At 51.8% G+C, this 25,515-nt stretch overlaps 2 protein-coding genes across 3 annotated transcripts in view; both read right to left on the bottom strand.

Annotated features, from left to right (window-relative positions):
• Nucleotides 1-13: 13 nt before the first annotated feature.
• NDUFV1 (NADH:ubiquinone oxidoreductase core subunit V1) lies at nucleotides 14-14,549 on the bottom strand. Of its 2 annotated transcripts, none has more exons than XM_066587473.1 (11): nucleotides 14,470-14,549; nucleotides 12,756-12,858; nucleotides 12,510-12,589; nucleotides 12,270-12,440; nucleotides 10,624-10,807; nucleotides 6,580-6,769; nucleotides 4,229-4,441; nucleotides 3,956-4,122; nucleotides 3,799-3,880; nucleotides 2,891-3,036; nucleotides 14-193 (listed from the first exon to the last, which is right to left on the bottom strand). In XM_066587473.1, exons 2-11 carry the CDS (start codon nucleotides 12,849-12,851, stop codon nucleotides 110-112), a joined length of 1,413 nt encoding a protein of 470 aa, XP_066443570.1. In that variant the 5' UTR covers nucleotides 12,852-12,858; nucleotides 14,470-14,549; the 3' UTR covers nucleotides 14-109. The 2 variants fall into 2 exon arrangements, with proteins under 2 accessions (XP_066443570.1, XP_066443569.1); XM_066587472.1 differs by lacking the exon at nucleotides 14,470-14,549 and adding an exon at nucleotides 14,247-14,454.
• Nucleotides 14,550-21,859: 7,310 nt separating this feature from the next.
• The window catches only part of LOC136588745 (zinc finger protein 692-like), a 28,100-nt gene continuing 24,444 nt past the window's right edge, over nucleotides 21,860-25,515 (bottom strand). The window contains exon 12 of the mRNA XM_066588179.1: nucleotides 21,860-22,386. Coding sequence (XP_066444276.1) covers nucleotides 21,969-22,386 — 418 coding nt within the window. The 3' untranslated portion in view covers nucleotides 21,860-21,968. The remainder of the gene's footprint in view (nucleotides 22,387-25,515) is intronic.

Raw genomic sequence — 25,515 nt, 5'->3', positions numbered from 1 at the left:
TAGACAACTGAGGTCAACTTAGAAAGTTCTGGTTTATTAGCACACAGCGGTTCATGCAGTCATTCCCTCTTATAAATAAAGTTCTCTTCTGCAGGAGTCCCGCGGCGTCTCAGCTGCTGGCCTGCTGTCTCTTGGCTGCATCAAACAGTCTCATCCGTTCCTCCAACACCGGCCTGAAGTGGCGGATCAAACCCTGCAAGAGATACGTGGTTACAGCACTGTGCAAGGGTTGGGTAGTCACTGACCATTGGGGTAAAATCCACTCTTGGCTGTACACAAAAATAGGATTGTAATATTGATTGAAGGCGGCCCCTGAATCCGCGGCCCCCGGCCCTTTACACCCACGAGCGCCTTTATTTTGCATCACAGTAACGTTTTGTAAACAAAGCCCAGAAATCCGTGTCCGTCAAAGCGCAGAAGCCAAGCAGCCGTTACACGGAGAAGTTCTTATTAATGACATTTCATGTTGGTGGTCCACCAGGCAGCGGCGGGCCCACCCTATACCGATACGTAAGAAACATCCAGTCTACAGCGGCCAATAGCCCAACGCAAGCCAAGTAGAATTCACAATGTATCTTTAGTTCAAAAAACTCATTAACCCCTAACAGTCACATTAAAATTGGAAAAACCCTCCTGAGGGTCTTATTTTAGATTCAGTCGCCTTAAAGGGGCCGCCCGCCGCCGCTTGTTACACTTTTATCTAGTTACAGAATAGGCAATCATAGCTTTCTAATATACATGGATCTAAAATCCTGCTCCCATCCCTTTCTCATAGCAGTGGCGGCCCCCATCTGCACAGGAGCATGGTGCGGTCCGTAGTGATGGCCATCAGTCATGTGACCCCAAGTATTCACCTGCCAGTGATTAGGTAGAACTCGCCCAGTATCGCTACCCGCAGCGCCGTCACGCCCGTGCAGAAGCAGCCCTGATGTTTTCCTCCTCTCTCCTCTCTGGAGAAATCTTTTCTGTCTGAGCTGTTAAAAGTAATCTGCTCGAAAACAAACCAGCAGGAGGCGCCACTGAGAAAGATTGAAGAACTGCTTCTCTACAGCCACGGTGAATAATGGGCAGAGCGCTGAGTCAACCAGCCGGAGAGGCTGAAAGTGCAGATGAGATGTTTGATGAAAAGGTCCTGCGGGAGGCGCCGTCAGCCCAGTAATACTGGAGGGTCCTAGTGACATCGACTGTTACTGTCCATGGAAAATGGGCAATAAAGCCAAACAGACTAGGGTTCTGGCGCGAACCAAAGGATGTGATGCGTGAAGGTGGTGGCTTTATACTCTACAGGCAGCAGTGCCCATAAGAACTCGACAGTGAGCTGTATCATCACTAGAGCACACAAATACCTTGTTTCCACGAAAATAAGACCTAGCCTAATTTTCAGGGAGGCTTGAAATATAAGCCCTAGTTACAATAAATTTAAATAAAAAAAAAAAAAAATGAATACATTACCGAGCAAGATGGGTCCAGGTTCCTCCGGCTGCTTTCTACAGGGTCGGCGCGGTTCCCGCAGTCCTCAGCCACTCGTCCATTATCACTTTCTGGTTACGGGATTCATACAGCCCACCTCCAGGAAGCGATGGCTGTGATTGGTTCTTCAAACGCTGCTCACCCAGTCAATACAGTGTTAGATGAACCAATGCGATGGGTGTGATTGGCCACAATTCAGAAATCCTGCCTCTACATGATGGTGTTGATTGGTTCTTCGACTGCTGCTCAGCCAATCACAGCCATCACTGCCTGGAGACGGGATTAAGGCCTCATGTCCACGGGCACGCTCGGCTGAATCCCGCAGCCATGAGGCCAAAAATGTCACACTCACCTGTCCGGACGCTGCAGGTTTCCCCTGCGTCGCGGCCAGATCTTGTTTCTTCTGCCTGGCAGCGTGCCATGCGCACTATTTTTTTAAATCACCTGCTCTCCCGCAGATCCACGGTACAGAACAATGGCAGCTGCAGGTGAGCCGCGGATCCAACGGCTTCCATTGACTTCAATAGAAGCCGCAGGGGATCCGCAGGAACATGGAGCATGCTGCAATTTCAACCCGCACGTCGGGGGAAAAAAAGAAAGAAAAGTCACATCCACATGCATTTATTTGCCCTGCGGATGCTAATGCCCCCCTGTGAGCCTCTGGAGCTGCGGATCCCCCCGTGGACATTGGGCCTGATGAATCCCATAACCTGGAAGTGATGTATGAGCGGCCAAGGACTGCGGGAAGTGATTTGGAGCTGTGGAGAGCAGCGGGAGGGACCTGGACTGAGACTGCTGGCAAGTATAATAAGGCATTGCCTGAAAATAAGACCCTGGGCCTCTTTTGGGGAAAAAATTAGTAAGACAGGGTGTTGGTGTGGACAAAAGTAGGTAAAATCAACCTAAGGCGGCCTGCACAAGGCACAGCCGGATTCTGCATGCGGGTTCTGCTACCCTGCCTACCTGTTTTTCTTGTACTGCGGTGACTGCGGATGTTTGCCGGCGGTCGTGTGCAGTACAGATTTTTTTTGTGTGTTTTTTCCGCCTCGCCGCTAGGCGATAATGCAGGTACCCACGGCCTAGCTGCAATGTCAGTTGTGGGTGGGCTGCAGGTTAGATTGCTTCCAGTGACTTCAAGGGAAGCTGTCCGCATAAAAGCAGAGAATGCTGCGATTTGTCCTCCGATCACGGAAATCGCAATTTGTTTCTGTGAGTGTGAAGGAAGGAAAAAGCTATTTTACACGGCGTGCTATGAGCGGTATTTGCTGCGGATCGTCTGTGTGCGGCCGGCCTAAGTCTGCTTCCGATCAGGACGCCCCCCCTCCGATCGTGTTCACGATAACCATCACATCTGTTACATCCCCTGATTTATGGCGCCCTCAGCAGCCTGGAGACCCTCTCTACAAGGTGTGGTGGTTACCTGCACCGGCCAAGCCGCGCCGTCCCCCAGAGCACAGATAGTGTGGCCCTCGATCTGCTTGCTGATTTCCCACAACATGTCGATCTCATCGGGACGAGCATTTCCTTGACACATTCGCCACATGACCTGGTTCATCCAATCAACACCTGGCAGGAAATCACAAGAAAAACAAGTAGGTGAAGTGCGTGCCTGATAACCGTGCCGCCGGCCGCCCGGGCAGAGGAGCCGTACACTCGGGGCGGTCACACCTGCGCTGCGGCTGGCCGCACAATCCTGGCTCTCTGTTCTATTTTGGCAGCAGAACGTCTCATTGTTTTCCTATTGCTTTCAATTGATTCTCGAAACAATGAAGTTTGCCTCAATGGCGCAATCTGCATAACGAGCAGCCGATAGTAACGGGTCTTATTTAAGTAAAATGTATTTGGCTCTTAAATTTTTCAGTTTAGGTCATTTTTTTTGTCTGGACCGCTGCCCACCGCTCCAAAATGCCAACCAGGGGGGCTAAAAACAAAGCCCCTCCTGTTTGTCTGGAGCCACATGGTGCATCACATGACACCCCAGCAGCTTGGAAGGGATCCATGACTCCCCTGAAAACTAATCTCATGCCATGTGTGACTCGTTTCGGAGAAGAGCAGCTTCCTTGAATCATGTGAGGTTTTTTTTTGGGTGGAGGGGGTCATAATACTTCTGCTGCAAGTTACAATATTGTCCGAACATGGCTACTTGATGTGCAGCACACACCGTGATGACCACAGATGACAGTCTGCGGGGTCACAGCATAGTGATCGATGCGATGTGCTGCAGAGACCCGCAGCGGCATTGTGACTGCATTGAGTGATTTAGCAGGGCTATACTGCCATCTTTGGCCAGACGTCAGTATAGCCCTAGCCTATAGGTCATTAACGTACCTTCCCTGCAGGGGGTGCATTGGCCACAGCTCTCATGCTTGTAGAACTCTATGAGACGAGCAATGGCACGAACAATGTCTGTCTGCAACAGAAACAAGCAAGAAGTTGATACATTGTGCCGGCATACCCAGCAGTGAACAGTTTCTGAGAGACTCACCGATTTATCCATCACAATGACCGCTGCGGTGCCCAGACCAGTCTGTGCCTGTACCAAAGCATCGAAGTCCATGAGGACGTCGTCGCACACGGACCGCGGGATGAGAGGAGTGGAAGAGCCACCGGGGATGACGGCCAGCAGGTTGTCCCAGCCACCAGTGACGCCACCTTCCGGAAACAGATACATGTGAGAGAGTTGGCTGACACTGAGCAGCGGCGGGTCTTAAGTGTTTTACCAGCTGGATGCATGAACTGGGGTGCCCGGCGCCCCTACCTGCATGTCTCTCGATCAGCTCCTTCAGTGGGACGGACATCTCCTCCTCTACGGTACACGGGTTGTTCACGTGGCCAGAGATATTGAACAATTTAGTTCCAGAATTTCTCTCCCGACCAAAACCAGCAAACCAGGATCCACCGCGGCGGCAAATAGTGGGGGCCACAGAAACCGTCTCTACGTTAGCAACTGTCGTCGGGCAGCCGAAGACACCTTTGGGAAAGCAGACAATTAGCATTTATTAACCGAGTCCTACCATGACCACCCCCCCTCACAACGCTCCCATCTAATAGGAAGGCAACACTAATCCACCTCCTATCTTTTTACTGAGGTTAGACTGCTGCGCGCCAAAGTCAAAGAGTTTCGAAGGGAGCCTGCGAGAAGCTTCATGTTGTCCTCACCACAATACCTGCAGACCTCACGGCAAGGCAGGAGAAGCCATGCTGTCTCCGCAGTGTATAACGAGGGGGCCGGACGGCAAGCGTCTCTCACTCTCCCACTCGGACGAGTATGCAGTTGTTGGAGTATCTGCCTTTACCGAGCGTGCTCGCTCATCTTTAATAAGCACGTTTTCACGGCGCACGCACTGCAGCAATGACACCACTTTACTCTGCGGGGCGCTACCACTGCTGCAGCACTGCATTTACATGGGTTTTTGCGCTACACTATTCTTTTCCAGAGATATTTTAGCTGACATCTCCTGCCGCCATAACTTTATTCTCCCACCGGCGACAGTTGTGCGCGGTCTCCTGCGGGCGCCCTGTGGTTTCTATTGGTACCATTTTGGAATACATACAACTTTTTGAATGGCTTATTACATTTTTCTTGGCGATGGCGTCACCTAAAGCGCAATTCTGGGGTTTAATTTTTTCTCCGAGGACATTCGCCCTCTGGGGTAAATAATGTGTTACTTTGACAGACTGGACTTATAAATGTAGCAATATCAAAAGGTTTAGTTAGATTTATTATAGACTAGCTGATATACCCGGCTCGCCCGAGTTAATATGGTACTGGTGTTTATCTGGTGTTCACACGGAAAATCTTATGAAGTCGTGGTTACTTTAGAGATACTGAGGAAAAACATATGTTCACCATTTTGCATAGTTCTCTGCGTTACCCAGGAAACACCATGTGGAGGTAACCATGCGACGCTTCCTTTATATAAAATGACATCAGGAAGTGAGAGAATTAGATTACATACATAAAATTTGGACACTAATTCTTTTGCGCATAGAATTGAACAATCGAGTTGGGACCCATTAGCGTTTCCTATTTATGACATATTCAATGCTCGTGCCAAATTTCACGTTTCTATGACATTGGGAAGTGAGAGAATTAGATTCCGTACGTAAAATTTGGACGCTAATTCTTTTGCGCATAGAATTGAATAATCGAGTTGGGACCTATTAGCTTTTCCTTTTTATGACATAATCAATGCCCGTGCCAAATTTCCCGTTTCTATGACATTGGAAAGTGACAGATTTAGATTATGTACGTAAAATTTCGACGCCAATTCTTTTGCGCTAGAATTGAATAATCAAGTTGGGACCCAATAGCTTTTCCTATTTTGGAGATAATCTATGCTTGCGCCAAATTTCATGTTTCTACGACATCGGGAAGTTGGAGAACTTTTGGCGGGTCGGTCGGTCAGGGCTTTCAGCTTTATATAGATAAAGGCAGAAGGTTTTAGTTTCTTTAAACCTTTTATTTTAATAAATTAAACTTTTTAAAACAAATCTTTACATTTTTAGCCCCGTAGGGGACAACAACTTGCGATGGTTTTCTCGCTCCTGCAGTATGATGTAATACCATAATATTACATTGTACTGCTATCTGACAGTCTAGACACACCACAGGCATGGCTTCAATCTGCCATGGCAGTCTTAGAGGCTTTCAGAAGCCCCCGGCCAATAGATGTGCGGGTATCAGTCATTTCTCCGGGCTGCTGTATTTGTATACAGAGCTGTTTTGTGCAGGAGGCAGACAGCTCCAAACAAAAGGTTGGTTACTGTAGTTTGAGTCATACTGAAGTGAATGGGACTTATCTGCAATACCAATTCAGACCACTGCACACTGTGTAGAGCTAGCTGCTTCTTGCAGCAAAACAGCTCGGCACACCAAGACACTGAACAACTGATCCCTGGGGAGGCCGATTACCACTGATCTACTATTGATGACCTCTCCTGAGGATGGATCATCAAGAGCTAGAAGTGGGACAATGGGCTCTTCTCACCATTACATTGCATCTAAACAGAGGAGCTCCCGTAAAAGTCTGGGTGCAGAGGAGCTGAATGGGCAGCTGCCATCATGCCATACAAGTCTGGGAAATGTGTGAAAGCAGAGGCTCCTACCAACATCAGCGGGGAACGGAGGCTTGAGGCGAGGCTTTCCTTGCTTTCCTTCCATGCTCTCAATCAGCGCCGTCTCCTCTCCACAAATATAGGCTCCGGCTCCTCTCACCACGAACACATCGAAGTCGTATCCGGAGCCGCAGGCGTTGGATCCGATGAGGCCGGCAGCATACGCTTCCCGGACGGCCACCTGTACAGAGTTGGTAGTCAGTTAACGGGAGGCTTCCTCCTGAAGCATACATATATATAGCTGCGATGGGACAACGGCTCGGTGGCAAGCAAGTTAAAGGGGCATAGCGGCCGGACCGGCACGAGCTGCGGCATAAACCGTGAATAGCTGGGCGGCTCAGTGTGCGTCAACACAAGCGGCACTTTCTACTCCATTCACGCCAACTACCTCGGCAGTACGACCGGATGGAGTAAGATCCACCACAAAATATGGGAAGCCTGTAAATCGGCATCGGAGATCCCAGACAATTACCCAGCAGCGCCAGCAAGGATTCCCATTGGCTGTGTCTGGTAGCACTCAGCCCCACGCTCAATGCTACGGTGGTTGCTATAGCAGACGGCCCATCGATAAACTGTGCTGGAGGCAAAAAAAAGCAAATCTAGAAAAACCCATTCAAAAGAAAAAGGTTTCCCAAAAGTGAGATTAAAGAATCCCCAACAGGAGGTGCAACACCCATGTCTGCAAGGTATTAGTGTGCCGCTTCCATCACCGCATGGCAGCAGACCACAACCAGCGGCTCAGGAGCCAATGTGGCCTGCGGGCCCCGGCTGTGCCGAGGTATAATCGTGGAAGCGCCTAACCAGCGAGCAGCGGCGAGTCACATGGCAGAAATCATACTGAAACATTTATCAGCAGGAGGGTCCGGGCGCCTTCCTCGGGTGGTACAGTATCACGTGTTACATCACTGATCACTCAGGAGGGTCCGGGCGCCTTCCTCGGGTGGTACAGTATCACATGTTACATCACTGATCACTCAGGAGGGTCCGGGCGCCTTCCTCGGGTGGTACAGTATCACATGTTACATCACTGATCACTCAGGAGGGTCCGGGCGCCTTCCCCGGGTGCTACAGTATCACATGTTACATCACTGATCACTCAGGAGGGTCCGGGCGCCTTCCTCGGGTGTTACAGTATCACATGTTACATCACTGATCACTCAGGAGGGTCCGGGCGCCTTCCTCGGGTGGTACAGTATCACATGTTACATCACTGATCACTCAGGAGGGTCCGGGCGCCTTCCCCGGGTGTTACAATATCACATGTTACATCACTGATCACTCAGGAGGGTCCGGGCGCCTTCCTCGGGTGGTACAGTATCACATGTTACATCACTGATCACTCAGGAGGGTCCGGGCGCCTTCCTCGGGTGTTACAGTATCACATGTTACATCACTGATCACTCAGGAGGGTCCGGGCGCCTTCCTCGGGTGTTACAGTATCACATGTTACATCACTGATCACTCAGGAGGGTCCGGGCGCCTTCCTCGGGTGTTACAGTATCACGTGTTACATCACTGATCACTCAGGAGGGTCCGGGCGCCTTCCTCGGGTGTTACAGTATCACGTGTTACATCACTGATCACTCAGGAGGGTCCGGGCGCCTTCCTCGGGTGGTACAGTATCACGTGTTACATCACTGATCACTCAGGAGGGTCCGGGCGCCTTCCTCGGGTGGTACAGTATCACATGTTACATCACTGATCACTCAGGAGGGTCCGGGCGCCTTCCTCGGGTGGTACAGTATCACATGTTACATCACTGATCACTCAGGAGGGTCCGGGCGCCTTCCTCGGGTGGTACAGTATCACATGTTACATCACTGATCACTCAGGAGGGTCCGGGCGCCTTCCCCGGGTGCTACAGTATCACATGTTACATCACTGATCACTCAGGAGGGTCCGGGCGCCTTCCTCGGGTGGTACAGTATCACATGTTACATCACTGATCACTCAGGAGGGTCCGGGCGCCTTCCTCGGGTGTTACAATATCACATGTTACATCACTGATCACTCAGGAGGGTCCGGGCGCCTTCCTCGGGTGTTACAGTATCACATGTTACATCACTGATCACTCAGGAGGGTCCGGGCGCCTTCCTCGGGTGTTACAGTATCACATGTTACATCACTGATCACTCAGGAGGGTCCGGGCGCCTTCCTCGGGTGGTACAGTATCACATGTTACATCACTGATCACTCAGGAGGGTCCGGGCGCCTTCCTCAGGTGTTACAGTATCACATGTTACATCACTGATCACTCAGGAGGGTCCGGGCGCCTTCCTCAGGTGTTACAGTATTACATGTTACATCACTGATCACTCAGGAGGGTCCGGGCGCCTTCCTCGGGTGTTACAGTATCACATGTTACATCACTGATCACTCAGGAGGGTCCGGGCGCCTTCCTCAGGTGTTACAGTATTACATGTTACATCACTGATCACTCAGGAGGGTCCGGGCGCCTTCCTCGGGTGTTACAGTATCACATGTTACATCACTGATCACTCAGGAGGGTCCGGGCGCCTTCCTCAGGTGTTACAGTATCACATGTTACATCACTGATCACTCAGGAGGGTCCGGGCGCCTTCCTCGGGTGTTACAGTATCACATGTTACATCACTGATCACTCAGGAGGGTCCGGGCGCCTTCCTCGGGTGTTACAGTATCACATGTTACATCACTGATCACTCAGGAGGGTCCGGGCGCCTTCCTCGGGTGTTACAGTATCACATGTTACATCACTGATCACTCAGGAGGGTCCGGGCGCCTTCCTCGGGTGGTACAATATTACATGTTACATCACTGATCACTCAGGAGGGTCCGCGATCCGGGATTATTCTGGTTGCCAGATTGAATTTGGGAAGGAATTTTTTCCCCTCATTGGGTTTTTTGCCTTCCTCTGGATCAACATCAGGAGGGGGTAATAGGCTGAACTGGATGGACAGGGGTCTCTTTTCGGTCTTACTATGTAACGTTCACACTTTCACAACCTCTTGTCTCTCTACATTTGGGCGAGGGCTAAACAGTGGAAACGACAGATCGCCCTGCGGCCGGCTGCAAGCAGTCTATTCGGTTTCGATCTCTTGCAATGCAATCTGCAAGCTGTAACCAACATGACAGCCCCCCCCCCCCCCCCCCGCTGTAACCAACATGACACCCCCCCCCCCCGCTGTAACCAACATGACAGCGCGGGGCCCCCCCCCCCGCTGTAACCAACATGACAGCCCCCCCCCGCTGTAACCAACATGACAGCGCGGGCCCCCCCCCCCCCCGCTGTAACCAACATGACAGCGCAGGCCCCCCCCCCCGCTGTAACCAACATGACAGCGCAGGCCCCCCCCCCCCGCTGTAACCAACATGACAGCGCGGCCCCCCCCCCCCCCCCCCCGCTGTAACCAACATGACAGCGCGGGGCCCCCCCCCCGCTGTAACCAACATGACAGCGCGGGCCCCCCCCCCCCGCTGTAACCAACATGACAGCGCGGGCCCCCCCCCCCCGCTGTAACCAACATGACAGCGCGGGCCCCCCCCCCCCCGCTGTAACCAACATGACAGAGCGGGGCCCCCCCCCCCCCGCTGTAACCAGCATGACAGCGCGGCCCCCCCCCCCCCCCCGCTGTAACCAGCATGACAGCGCGGGGCCCCCCCCCCCGCTGTAACCAGCATGACAGCGCGGCCCCCCCCCCCCCCCCCCCCGCTGTAACCAGCATGACAGCGCGGGGCCCCCATCCACACATACAATTGGAAGTCAGAGTTAGAAAATAAAAGCTGAAAACTAAATCCCTCTTTCACAGACAACATAGTATGTTAGGCTGAATGAAGACAATGTCCATCTAGTTCAGCCCGTCCCAACCCCCCAACCCCCAACCCCCGTTGACCTAGAAGAAGGCAAAAAACCCCAAGAGGCAGAAACCAATTAGCCCACTGAGGGGAAAAAATCCCCCCCCCCCACCTGACTCCATAATGGCAGCCAGAACAATCCCTGGATCCACCTTTGATAGTTCCTACCCGAATGTAAGACAAGTCCCCCCGAACCGTTACCTGAAGGTTTGAGGCCTCGTTGTAGAACTCTCCTCGGATGTAGATGTAGGCAGCTCGTGCCCCCATGCTGCGGCCAGCCACCAGGCACCCCTCTACCAGCTTGTGGGGGTCATGCCGCATGATTTCTCGGTCCTTACAGGTCCCCGGCTCCCCCTCATCTGCATTCACCACAAGATACTTGGGGCTGCAAGAACAAAAAGATTTACTAAAATCTGGACTTACCTGCCGGCGGGCGCATCTACTGCGATGACATGGAGGATAGGGGGCGCTCGCTATTAATATGTAGGTCCGCATTCAGTGCCGGTGAACCACCAACACCGTAGACCAAAACCACTTCCCTGCCGATCGCCTATTCTCGAGTATCCCAGACTAACACGTTGGGTCACTGCCTGCCGATGTAAACTTATGGCAGGGATTTAAGCCTCCTGCTTCTGCAATAAATCAGAGGGCAGGAGCGGTTGTCAGCTGTTAGTCACAGCCGATAACCCGGAGGAGAAGGCAGGAGGGGGTTTTAACCCTTCCTGCCTTTTCCTTTCCCGAGTGCACAGTGCTGTGTACTGAAAAGTGAAAGTATAACTGCCACTATGGGAGCCGGGGAGGGGGGATGTTTCACTGCTACAGCAGAGCTGGAGGGTCATACTAGACCCTTATCAGCTCTGCCAGTGACTAATGTCACTACAGGGGTTGTTTTCCCTGTAACTGGGGTTCCTATGGATGCGGCTCCTGGGGACGCCCCAGCTACAGTGGGAAAGTGTCAAATAAAAAAATCAACATGTGACTGTCCCCCAGAGGTCTTATATGACGTCACGGGGAACACAGATAGTAAAAAACAAGAGAATAACCCAAAGCCCGCGCCAACCTAGAATGTCGCTATAAGCGCCCCTAAACCAAAACCGCACATGCTATATATCAAAACGTCTGAAACAAAGAGGCGCCCGCTCCCTACTTAACTGTAGCGTAAATATACTAAGTTAAAAAAATATAACCACAAATTGTAAAAAAATATTTGTTTTAACTTTTTACCCCCAATAAAACAAAAAAACGGAAAAAGTCAGTGAAAAAGATATTTGAAAATAAATTACTAATCGCCCCAAAGGTCACGGAAAAAAGTGCTGCAGTAAAACCGCCACAGGGGTAAAATCCCTAAAAAGTGTCCGGTCCTTAAGGGGTTAAATCTACTGCAGATTCAGACCAAAATCTGCAGCAAATAGGCGCGGTGCGCCGGCGGCCCGGGGCATTCCGTGCAAAACGTCCGTGTCTTCTAGTTCGAACAGCCGTCTCCAAACCAGCACAGAGCGGGCACGGCGTTCCTGCCTCCCTATATCAGCCCACCAAGCTGGTACAAGGGGCATGCAGTAATATTAACCCCTTAACAACCGCCTTTTTACAGCAGTTGGTAAGGGGCCTTATCCTGATGCCTGCACACAGCTGCACGAGAAGCCCAGCACCGCTGTCCCATGCCAAGGCAGCCCAACCAATGGCTCCAATCCCCGCTATTTAACCCTTTACATGCCTGGCTCAGTCAGACCACAGCACAACAATGTGATTACTGGCCCCGATAGGTTGCTGTGGCCCCGGAGGCTTGAAGACATTTGTCCCCTAAAGTCGGGTACTTTTGTGATTTGCGGGTCTGAAGCGCAGCTCACCGGCCATCGGACGGCTTGTTCATGAAGCTCCATTTGAGGCCAGTCGGAAACCCGGCGCCCCCTCTTCCACGCAGGCCTGAAGCCTTTATCTCCCCCAATATCCAATCGACTCCTTTAAGAAGGATCTCCTTGGTCTTATACCAGTCGCCGCGGCTCAGAGCGCCCTTCAACCTTCAGGAAAAGAGGAGATGATGAAACGGGCCGGCGACGGGCGACGCTGAGACAAACGTACTCGCTTACCTCCAATCATGGCGGCCGTACAGATTGGTGAAGATCCGGTCCTCATCACTCAGGGGCCCAAACTTCGTCTTTTTTGGCGCCTAATAATATTAATTAAATCCAAAATAGTATCTGTTCCTCCACAAAACCCCTTCCCATCATTGGCCACGGTACGCAGCTCCATCAGTACGCACTGATGGGGATGTGCTGTTAGAGGGGCTCCCTGCGAAGTCCTCCTTCCATGTAACTGCAGAGGCCGGAGCTTACCTGTTCAGGTGTGGTCGAGTTCAGTCTGACTGCAGAAACGGCAGGTATGGGGGAGGGGAGAGAGGAGCGCACGACTCGTCGGAGACACAGCATCATCCTGGACCTGGAAGACAGACGGGCCTGTGAGGGAGCGTTCACACGGTGAGATCTGCGCTGCGGTCAGCATGCGGCTTCTGGTGAGGAGGTCAGCCGATTTAATGCCGACTCGGCGCAGAGTCTGATGACCTCATCCACATCGCCGCTACTGTAAACGTACAGATCTGCCTGGTGTGGGCACGGCTGGAAACCAGCGGATGGCAGCGCCGCTGAGAGAGCGCCTCCCTCTGGACAGGACCCTCACAGACCCCTAAACTGCCTCCAACGCCCACCGACTACGTGAGGCCCTTTCCTGCTCCTGATAGGCTTCTTGTACGAACTGGCCGTGTTCCCCTTATCTCAGTCATCCGAGGGGAGACGGGGGAGCCCAGCAGCCGCTACAGGAGGAGGACTGCAGGCTTACCCAGTGGGGACATCAGACGGGGGGCCTCGGGCCGTAGAGGTAGGGAGCGACGCTCTGCAGCAATCCGTAACAGAGCCGATAGCGCCAAACCGTCGCAGGGAGAGGAACCCCTTCAGCCCCCGTTACCTGTCTGGAGGGCGGGGCTGCTGTATTTGTAAAGGGATCTAGTAGGTTCCCGTTTCCTGTCCAGCAGGAGGCGCTCTCTCTCATTAGCGCAAGGGGAAAACAATTCCTCACGTTTACTGGCAACAGATCACCTGGAAGCGATCCCCCGCGGGGTCCGGTGTTAGAGGGGCTAAGAGGCAACCTCCCACTGAGGCCGCCCCGACCGGGCCCACGGCCGCCGCCGGGCCCTCACAGTCAGAGCTGCCAAGTACATCGTCCACGGAGTGCAGCATAAAGCCAGCCGCTTCCCTGCCACATTAGATGGGGAGGCGGAGTGATGGCGGCTGTGGTGCGGCCCTCGGGACCACCGGCGGTCAGAGCTCTGCGCTCCTGCAGGGATTTGATGACAATCGCCTCGTATAAACGCCCGCAGCGACTGCATGCAGAGGAGCCGCCGACCCGGGTCTGCAGCGGCGGTCCGGTCTGGGTCCGCTCCGTTCTCCCAGGACCCCCCTGCCGGCGGCGCTGAAGGACCTCCACCTAACCAGGGGGCCCCAAGAACAGCAGAGAGAGGGTCCTGCGCAGGAAGACAACTCCGCAAGGGGTCAGAGGGGGGCGCCAAGAGTCGTGCTGCAGCGCAGACAGTAGTCAGGGGACACAACATGGCGCCACTTACAGGGGTCTCTGAGTCCTAGAAGCCCCCCGAGGTGTACCTCCGCAGTCCCGCCCCGGCTCACCCTGTGATGTCAGCTGGCCGCTCTACAAGCTGCAGCAACCAACCACCGGCGATCACGGATCAGTGACATCACTGGCTGCTGCAGCAGGTTTACAGGCCGCTGCGGACCTATGTTACCCCGCGGGGGCCACAACCCCGACCGCCCCTTCACCGGCTCATCTGCTATGTCCGCCAGGCAGAAGGGCATCTACGGGAGGCCGAGACCGGGCAGAGAGGGCCGCCGCCGGTGTGCTGCGCTGATGTGGGGCAAGCAGCAGCTTCCGCTGCCGCCTTCCTGTCGGGGCAGGCCGGTACTTCTTGGGGTTCACCACCGCCGGCTGCTCTCTAGTCCGGCACAGCACCCCAAAAACCACTATGTTTGTTTACAGAGTCACCTTCAGCCGCCGCCGACGCAAGCCCCTCCTCTTCCGGTTTCGTCATCGAAGATCGCCAAGCACGTTACTGGCGCGAGTAAGACGTCATGGGCCATCGCCGCCATTTTTACTTCGGGCAAATCCAGGAAAGAGATGCTGATAAACAGTCCCCGAGCTCCTGCAGGGGGAACATCCTCACAGGAAGGGGTGAAAGACCCACAGTCCTCCAGCACACAGTAGAATTGGGGGAGCGCCCCCTCCAGCACCGCTAACTCATGGCGCAACATGCCGCTTCACGTTTATTTTGCACCTCAGTGCATGCAATTATGTCAGACTGCAGACAGGCCGCGGCGTTCACACTGGAGGGCGTACAGACATACGGGCCATGGCGTTCTCACTGGTGGGCGGACGGACCAACGGCAGAGTTCTCACTGGATGGTGGACGGACGAGATGCAGCATTCTTACTGGACGGCGGACGGACAAGATGTGGTCTACTTACTGGACAATGGACAGGCCACGGCGTTGACACTGGATGACGGACGAACGGGCCACGGCGTTCACACAGGAGGGCGGACGGATGGGCCGCGGCGTTGGCACAGGAGGGCGGACGGACGGGCCATGGCATTCGCACTGGAGGGCGGGCGGACGGGCCGTGCTGTTCACACTGCAGGGCGGACGGACGGGCCGTGGCGTTCACACTGGAGGGCGGACGGACGGGCCGTGGCGTTCACACTGGAGGGCGGATGGACAGGCCACGGAGTTCACATTGGAGGGCGGACAGGCCACGGAGTTCACATTGGAGGGCGGACGGCCCGCACTAAACAAGACCAGTCATGATTTGAGGCTGACCCATAGAGACCGCTGGCGGCTCCTAAGGACTGACAATACTTTCATCACTTACGCATTACTGAGGAAATCCTGAAAATCTGACCTGTCGGCGACTTGGAGACTAAGAAATACTGCACTAAACTGAAGACTGACTTGGTGGAACGGAGCCTGGAGGCACGAATCATCTCTCCGGGTGGTCGGGAGCCCCCCGAATACTGAGAACGTCCCGCTGGCTCCAGAATGGATTCTGTTGGCGACAACCTCCGATGACAGATGAGGGGTCCAAGAAGGCCGAGGCAGGATTGGAGGAGGAGCTGGTGGGGTCATCTGAACCCCGGAGGACAATAGACGCCCACCTACTGCTCATGACTGCCGATCGCCGCTACTTGCAGCACAAACACCTGGATAGGCGCACAGAGCTACCCGCTTACACTCTGACCTTTGGAGCACTACACGGCCTCCGCTTCTCTGGTGATGTCACCCACCGGCCACGGCATGGTATCTGGATGGAGCCAACGGCTCCCCTCCCCCGACATCAGGCAGCTCATCAGCCTAAGGCCAAAGACTCGCTGCCGTATGCAAGTTGTGTCCAAGAAACTAGACCCTCGTCCTTGTGCTGTCCGATCTCCGAGGACCCCTGCAGGACAGGTCCTATCCTCATCCCTGAAAACGGACTGGTATAGGGCATGAGAATAGCCTCTGTGATGGGGCCCAAAAATATGGCCGTGTGGCCCTGGGCTAAGTCTCGCTGTAGTAGCAGTGTGATTGGTGCCATTACATAAAAGTCACGTAGTGATTCCATGTTTCCTGCTAGTATGGAGGCTTCGGCATAGTGCTGGGTGAGCGGCGTTGTGGGACGTGTGGTGGACCTCCCACCACAGCGGCTGCCCCTGGGATGGGTGTGAGCGCCCACCTAAAGGGATTAAAGTATGTGCAGACTTCCTCCAACACCCCTGTAATGCTCACTGACCGCCGGTGCCCTGGGGGTCTCATACATTTCATCTATTGCCCTCGTAGGTTATATATATGGACCCCTGTCCCCACCGGCATTGTAAGTCGTCATTCAGACAGCTGTAACATGGCCGTATTTTAGATTCTGTATTAGGCCTCTTTCACACGGGTGACAGCGATTTTGCCTCGATGAACCAATCATAGCCCTTCAATGTGATTGGTTCATCAAGTGCTGTCTGATTGGTTCTCGAGTGCCGCGGTTCAGCCAATCACAGCCAGCACTTCCCGGAGGCGGGGTTTTTTAAACTCCTGACCAGGAACGCTGATGGAAAACTACAATCAAGTCTGCCGGGGACCTGAGGAGAGGTGCGGCGGAGCCTAACAGCGCCTCTTAGGTGAGCTGTTTTTGTTTTTTCTTTAATTTAGGCAGCTAGGACTTATTTTAGGGATTTCGCTGTAGGATTTCCTACCGCAATAGTTGCGCCGCATGAAAACTGTGTTTTGGTTCGATGCAATGCAACACAAAGGAAGGGTCCATGAGGAAACCTGGGCTACAGAACCTCGCAAATCGCAGCAATATTCAGCTGCCCGTCATTTTCTTTTTCTGGCAATGTAGGCGGCTACAAAACATGGCTAATGTGAAGGAACCCCCTGGAAACACAGGCTGCACATGCGTGACTTGTAGCGCTGTCACATTGTAAGAAAATCACACAATTATGTCGCCCGTGTGGAACCGGCCTTACGGTCACTAACAGCATCCTCGACCCAGGGCCTCATTCATGCCACACATCGCAGCGTCTGATAAGGCTGCAAGACCCTGGAGGGGATTAGGGTCCCCCAAATCCCGAACACTGGCAGCAGGAAACATGGCTGTATCACTGCCATCATGATGCCCTCACAGGGCGGGTTGGGTTGGCCGTGGATCCTCCCTGTGGGCACGCGGCACAGAACGTTCGGAGCGTTTATAGTACGAGTGATGCGGAATTTAAATCCACTGAATGTCAATTATAGCGGCGGTTTGCTGCAGATTTTGGGCAATAGACTTCAATGGAGAGGGTGAGGGTGCGTTCACACGGGCGTATGCATGCTTCAGTCTGAGTATGCAGCATGTTCACGGGTCACAATACGATGTTGCCGTGCGCTTGTCTGTGCATATATAGGCGCATCCATTGCTTTCAGTGGGCTATCCCAGTGCGCGGTACTCGCTGAGATCGGATAGGCTGCGTTCATTTACACACATTACAGGCTATGGGTCTTTAGCGTATGCAGTAAATCCACATGCTACATGGATATCCACCGTGTACTATGCAGGTAAAACCACAGGCGTAATATGCACAAACCTACGCCCGTGCAGCCCCTAGTTGTAGCATGAGGCTACACACACACAAGCGGGACTCTTGAGCGAGCTCTGTGCGTTGCGTGACGTTGGAATATGCCCCCCCCACCAATGATTCAAGGCATGTAAAACACATGATGGCAGCCGCGATGTCTGGTTGGGTTTCTCTGCCCGCGTGAATGTGGCCTACTACTGTGAAGCCTCACAGCGCTCTTCTTTGGCTCGCACTTCTAACCGGTGATGAGTAAAAGTCTCAACATCCAGATGCTGCGAATCAAAATCTCTGATGTGACACCATCCATGTTTTCAGCACCACCGTTCACCGATCTACAGTTACTGCAGCGCCCCCTCTGGGCGGTCAGCATGTGTACTGTAATCAGTGAGCAGTGTATGCTCTCTACACTTAAACAGGGTCCCAACAGCCTGTCCCCCACCAATCACAACTCAACGTGTCTCTGATAGCAACTTTAACCCCTTAGTGACCAAGCCTGTTTGTGCCTTAAAGATCAGGCCAAATTTTGGAAATCTGCCATGTGTCACTTTAACATAGAATAACTCTGTAAAGGTTTTGCATATCCAAGTGATTCTGAAATTGTTTTTTTCGCCACATGTTGTACTTTATTTAGGGCGTAAAAATAGGCCGATAGGATTTGTGTTTATTTATTAAAAGCGCCAAAATTGGGAAAAAACTTTTTTTAAATCGTCATTTTTTCGCATTTTTAACTGCAATATCTAAAATATGTGCAAACACACTGTAAACATTTTTGATAAGATATATTTCCATCTGTTTACTTTATTCTGGAAGCACATTGGAAAAACTTTAGGTTTTTTTAACCATTTAGGAGACGCACAAGTTTATAATTAATTATTAACATTTTGAGGAACACTTTGTTTTCCGGCACCAAGCCCAGATTGTAAAGGCTCATAGGTGTCAGAGTGATGGATCCCCCCCACAAATGACCTCATGTTACAAACTACCCCCCTTAATGTGCTCACTGAGGGGTCAGGAGCATTTTAACCCCACAGTTTGTTTTCAGGAATTAATGCAATTTAGAGGAGAAAAAAATACAATTTTACGTTTTTGCAAATATGTCATTTTAAAGACATATTTTTTTCTATAATGCACATGAAAATGGATCCCCCTGTTTCTCCCATGTTCAGAAACATCCCCATTGTGGCCCAAATCTTGTCTGTATAAACAACGGGGCCCAAACCGAAAGGAGCAGCCGGTGGCTTTCAGATCAGACATTTTGCTTGAAGGTGATTTAGGCCCCATTGCCCACTTGTAGAGCCCTGGAGCAGCCAAAACGATGGAGAACCCCCACAAATGACTGCATTTTGTAAACCAGACCCCTTAACGAGTTCATCTAGAGGTGTTCTGTGTATTTTGACCCCACAGTTTTTTAATGATTTTAAGCAAAGCAGAAGGAAAAGATTACGTTTTTCACTTCTTTGGTAATTGTTTTTAAAAATGACTCAGTCTTTTTTGTACAGTGTACATAAGAATGAAGACTTTCACCCCAAATAGAGCCCCCTGTTTGTCCAGCGTTCAGAAACATACCCATTGTGGCCCCAATCTACTTACAGGACACATGGCTAAACCTGTAATGGAAGGAACACCCTTTGTGCAGAAAAAACATTGACTCCTAAAAAGATTCCCTTCCCCCTTTTGGTGTTCCCTAAATCTTAGATAAAAGTACTAATGTAAATTGTGTGGTATGTGTGAAAACAGGGGTAATTATGGAGGCTGGTTGGGATGGGCACATGGGGCAATTAAACTGGGTATCTCTCCTTCCCCTATGCTTGCCGTAAACCCAACACTTTTTGGGGTGGGAAGGGGGGGGGGGTGAGGGTGCATTTCTTGCCCCTTGGTGGGATGGGGTGTAGAGAGTGGCGCTCTGTTAGGCTTCACACCTCCTCAAACTTCTAAGCTTGCCGAGGTGCGGCGGTCTCACACAGAAGGCACTCAGCAAGCTGCTCCTGGAACAGCAGGAAGGCGAGCGTTCCCGGGGCTTTGTGTAAATTCTGTAGGCATTACAGGTAGCCATCTGAATAAGGTAGATTTACGGAGGGGCCCGGGACTGAAGACTGCATCGGGAGACCTTGCCGGAGGCCTCAGATAAGAAGTTTCATCTCCCCTCACTGATCAGCAAGGACATTTTGAATTTCCCAGACCCTCCCTGACTTCTCTGCATGTGCCTGCCAATTTTCTGGCAGAAGGCGGGGAAGGTCCGTACAGGAAGATCGTACCGTGGGGCATCACTGGACGCCCTAGGTAAGAAGTTTCATATTCCCAAACGGATCGGATCTGTGAGGGAAGATGAAACTTTAACTTTTCAAACTTATTTTTTACATGATTGCCGTTATCCGTTAAATAAGTACGATCATGTGACCAGAGACCGCGGTCCCCCGACTACAGCTCCAAGCTTTTGGCTGCCTCTGGTAGCAGGGAGCTGACACACTGTAGAATAAAGGCCAGACACCCGGGACATGGAAACACTAAGGGGTTAATAGCATTTTGTGAAAGTCTTTAATGGTCTTGAATTTCTCTCATGTTAGGTTGTCGTCTTATAATTGGTGCGGCCCACTGCGGTCCCTGATCAGGACTGAATGGTGCGGTCAGTAAGAGACCAAGTAGGTGGGAGTCCGCGGGGCTTAAAGTTTGTCAGGCAGTTTGGATTCTCATCTCATTCAGACAATCTGTCTTTTGATGTGAACAAAGTAGGGATTTTGGTTGGGAAAGGGCATTGTGGGAAATAGAAGAGGGACTCTTGGCGGTGCGGATGTGTCGCAGACAGGTTGGGATGGCATTGGGAGGGCCGTCGCTCTTAACCCGCTGTGGGAGGAGTGATAGATCTGAGCTCAGATGCCTCCTCTCAGAGGCGGCGGTTTGTTTTTTGGTAATTGTACCCAAGCCGGTTTGGTCTTCTTCCAATTTGTTGGTTATTGAGAGAATTAGTAAGAAATTCAATAGGAACTTAATGAAGTTTTGGTCCTCCGGTGGTCGTTTTTCCTCTTGGCATGCTATCGCCAGGATCTTCTAGAATGGACGTTGCTTCAGATATTTTCAGTTTGGGTTTACAATTGGTTGTTGAGGAGGATGCAGCGGTAGGGGGTCAAAATTTACTGACCGCTTTTGGTTAACATTGGTGGAATGTTAATGGCCCCAGAGGCGCGAGTCGTTAGGACCGAGCCAGCGAGGTTTGCTTATATGATTTCTTTATTGAGTTTTGTCTCTTACACGGCCGACAGTCGGGTAAATTCCTGCAGGAGCGCTGACGTCACCGCTGAGGTCGTTGGCGCTTGAGCGTTTACACTGCCAGACTTCACCGCTGGATCACGGGCTTCTCGCTCAGCGCTTCACCCTCTATGTGATGCGGGGAGCGTTTACGGTGTTCTATTGAACCTAATAGCTCAACGTTCATTTTGTGTGAAATTACCCGCGGCATGTCCTGTTTCCCGCAGGAATACGCGCGGCCGGGTTCCATAGTAGTCGATGGAAGCCGCCCGTCACACTATACTTCCGCTGTAGCACAGCGGAAGTATCGTGTGAATACGTGTCTCGGCCCCCGTCATCCGGCACTGTCGGCGGTTTCACGCGCTGTACTGCACACCGGCCCTCCATGCGGGACGCGTACACCTGATCTGGAGTGGTAAGACTGGGGGTTTTGGGGGGCGCCGTGGCGGACTCTGCTGCGATATTCTGCTGGTGGAGTCAGTCACGGCCGTGGCCATGAGGCCTTAGAAGGTGTGGATCAATTAAAAAAAACAAAAAACAACGCCCCACATCCAGACAACCCTAAAAAGGAATTGGGAGTATTTATATAAGCTGCTTATGTATGAACCTGCAGTGCGACAGCTGAGATATCAGCCAAACCAGAGACACTCGTCTGTTACTCCTCATCAGTAGTGAATACTCTGGGGTAGCATTGCCTTTAAGGCTCCCTGCAACAGCTGCAAGGAGAACCAAGGGGTGCTTGAAGAGCCATCTGAGAGGCGCCTCACCAGCCAACCAGAGCCCTTCTCAGGTATTTCTCAACAGACTGTCTCCGGTCTGGCAGATAGCCCTCGTCTTGCGCAGGCTAGCCACCCATAGATGGCACTAGAGAGACGGTTTACTTCCTGCTAGAGGAGGGCTAATTGCATATATATTCCATGTACAACCAGTACCTTCCCTTTAAGCCCAAGTACTTGGCTTGTTGCCATACATTACTGGATTACGGAGTGATAAAGGATCCCTTGGGAAATACTGGTTACTTTCTGCATATAGTCAGCCGTTGGAAGAAATCCACTGATTGTAAACAAAGCAGAAATGGTTTAATTGGTTTCAGCCATACATTCAGTAAAGATTGTACATGCTGCCCTGCAGGGAATGATGGCCGCACCCGGCTTCTGTGGCAGGTCCTACAGGACGATCACCAGGGATATCCCCGTGTTCCCCGGAGTCGTCTGCTGGGACACCTCCTGCATGCTGTTGGACAAGTCCAGGTATCCAGGGAACAGAGTCTCTTTTACGCCCTCTGGAGCTGCTGGCGTCACCTCCTGGTCAGGGTCCTTTGTGACTGTGCCATCATCCTGACCGCTAGATTCAAGGTGGCACAATTCGCCTACGGAAGAGGTGACACACCGGGAGGCGTCCTGCGGTCCTGCCTCTCGCGGGGCTGGATGCTTGCGGCTCTTGTGAGCGGCCAGGTTATCGCGCTTCTCGAACCTCTGACCACAAATATCACAGGGGAACTTGTACGAAGAGTCGGCGTCATGTTTCTTCATGTGCCAGTTCAGGGAAGCCTTTTGCCGGCAGGTGAAGCCGCAGAACTCGCATCTACAGAGACAGGAAATCTACATTCAGGACTATTTACAGGCTCTGGCGACAGTCAATCCCCCTAGATTGGCGCAAACGGTGATTTTATTGCAAATCAGGGCGCACTTTTTAAATAAAAGGATGTGTGAGCCGTCCGCGGCCCGAGTACAGGTGGGAACAGCTTGATGGCGGCTTCCATTAGTTCTGCACATGGAGCAGCTCCCCTCCCGCCTCCTGGCAGGTTACAGCTGGTCGCGCTCTTCGGATACAATTTTCACACAACGCCACATCGTTAACTACGGCCGCCCTCACACAGATGCTTTTTACAGCCTTTTCGGCTCCGAAGAAGAATTAATTAAAAAACTAACTTTTAAAAAACTTAACCCTTTATTCAGATGTAGTAAATGGTGGGTATTCACCACTCAAGGAGAGGAGAGGGTTAAGTGTCACAGAAAGGACCAGCTGAGAGAGCCAAAAACTGATACTAATAAGAGTGGGGTAATGGAGAGCCTCCACTTTAAATACCAGTATAGATGTGTAATATAAGGCCCAATTAAGGTTCAGAAGGTCCAGTTAGCAAAGGGTTAAATAGGGCCAAGAAAGAGTGGATAGGAAGAACCAGTGGTAAATACAGAGAATGAACTGGTTTTTCTCTCCTAGTTATATATGCTCCTCATTCAAGCAACTCCAAATTATAATCAACCGAAATAGGTAGATCAAAAAGAGGAGAGGAGAGGGTTAACTAGTATATAGAGAGCCCTTCCACTCAAGAGATGTATGGCACCAGTTCAAAACTACTACCCTGAGTATTAATACACAATTCAGGGAGTAGTTGGTAACTCTTGCACCAAACCAGCACTTAAAGGGTTAAACGTGCCTGAGAGTCTGCAGTGCTAACGAGTGCTGTTCCTGTAGTACAGATCACTGTAAATACTAATGAGGATGCAGGACTCTGGGTGACAAACCCTGTACTTGTACACAGCAGCGCTGTGAGTAGGGAGAAGCTGAGTCGGCACCGATGTAGCTGCCCGACAGAAGGGATCGGGCAGCCGTCTAGCTCTGACACCTGAACTATCTGGAAGGTTACTGACTCCCTAAAACCACGTCATCGAGGCGTTTCTACAGCGCTCTTTGGTGTATGCACTGTTTCATCAGGATGCATTAGTAGGTAACAGAGGGAGCAGCCGTGATATCTGGCGGCATCCCTGTAGTGAGTGCCGCGCGTCTGACCAGTGCAGCGCTTATATGTGTGGAGCTCCTCCTTCCCTCTCTTATCCCATCCAATCCCAGAAGTTGGCTATGATTTGGACAATCCCCCTTGCTTTCTCACGATACAGGCTGGATAACACACCTTATCACAGGTGCTTCAGTATCAGACAGCTCCCTGCTGTCGGGATGTCGGGCATCAGTGTGCGGAGGGGAGGTTCAGCACTGGACAGCTCCCTGCTGTCGGGATGTCGGGCATCAGTGTGTGGAGGGGAGGTTCAGCACTGGACAGCTCCCTGCTGTCGGGATGTCGGGCATCAGTGTGCAGAGGGGAGTTTCAGCACTGGACAGCTCCCTGCTCCCTACTAGAGCCCTGTAAAGGATTTCACGAGTCTATATGAAGGCAGGAAGCACTTGTAGAGACCAAAAAAAGAGACAGGAAGAGCCTACTGGATGTTAAACCAAAACCAGTCACCAAGAACATTGTGAGATTGATTGGTACGTATGACGACCAATCAAGAAATGTGAACAGAATTTTACAAAAATATTGGTACATCCTATTAAAGGACAAGGACCTTGTGGAATGCCTGGGAGACAAGCCATCTATTACTTATCGAAGAGGAAGAAACCTTCGAGACCATCTCGTACATAGTCATCTGGCCCCTGAAATACCCAGAGAGACTTGGTTGACCTCGAAAAAGATCAAGGGCACATACCCCTGCTCTGACTGCAAGGCGTGCAGATTCATAAAAAAGGGACCAACATTTGAGAGCGTCAACACTAGGAGGTCATACGAGATCCGTGACTTCATAAATTGCAAGACACCCGGAGTGGTATATTTGGCAACTTGCCCTTGCCCCCTTAATATATAGGCAAGACCAAACAGCAATTTAGGAGGAGGATCTTGGCCCATGTCGGGAATGTACGAAGAGGGGAACATACTAGCCTGGCGAAACACATGAGAGACCATCACGACAATGACCTAAGCCTTCTCAAGTTCCAAGGAATTGAATTGATCAGGTACAATGGAAGAAGGGGAGACATAGATAAGAAACTCCTACAGAAGGAATGCATGTGGATTCATAGACTCAAGACCTGTTCACCCACACGCCTGAATGAACAGTTATCATACACTTCCTTCATTTGAAATTTCATCCCGGGCACCAATCCCCCTTCACTTTCCTAAAACTTCCCCCCCCCCCCCAAGTCTTTGATTAAACATCTGAGAAATGTATGCGTTTTTTGCTTCATACTTTAACTAACTGTAATCATCCCTCTAAAAACATAAAATAATCCCTCCTAATTCTCCCCAGAAGAGAGCTATAAACTTTATCTGAATATATGAACCCCCTGCCTTCATATAGACTCGTGAAATCCTTTACAGGCCTCTAGTAGGGAGGAGGGAGCTGTCCAGTGCTGAACCTCCCCTCTGCACACTGATGCCCGACAACCCGACAGCAGGGAGCTGTCCAGTGCTGAACCTCCCCTCCGCACACTGATGCCCGACATCCCGACAGCAGGGAGCTGTCCAGTGCTGAACCTCCCCTCCGCACACTGATGCCCGACATCCCGACAGCAGGGAGCTGTCCAGTGCTGAACCTCCCCTCCACACACTGATGCCCGACATCCCGACAGCAGGGAGCTGTCTGATACTGAAGCACCTGTGATAAGGTGTGTTATCCAGCCTGTATCGTGAGAAAGCAAGGGGGATTGTCCAAATCATAGCCAACTTCTGGGATTGGATGGGATAAGAGAGGGAAGGAGGAGCTCCACACATATAAGCGCTGCACTCACTACAGGGATGCCGCCAGATATCACGGCTGCTCCCTCTGTTACCTACTAATGCATCCTGATGAAACAGTGCATACACCAAAGAGCGCTGTAGAAACGCCTCGATGACGTGGTTTTAGGGAGTCAGTAACCTTCCAGATAGTTAGTTCAGGT

The sequence above is a fragment of the Eleutherodactylus coqui genome, chromosome 13 (assembly GCF_035609145.1).
Source record: "Eleutherodactylus coqui strain aEleCoq1 chromosome 13, aEleCoq1.hap1, whole genome shotgun sequence".
Taxonomy (NCBI): Eukaryota; Metazoa; Chordata; class Amphibia; order Anura; family Eleutherodactylidae; genus Eleutherodactylus; species Eleutherodactylus coqui.
This window is presented reverse-complemented; position numbering and strand designations above follow the sequence as displayed.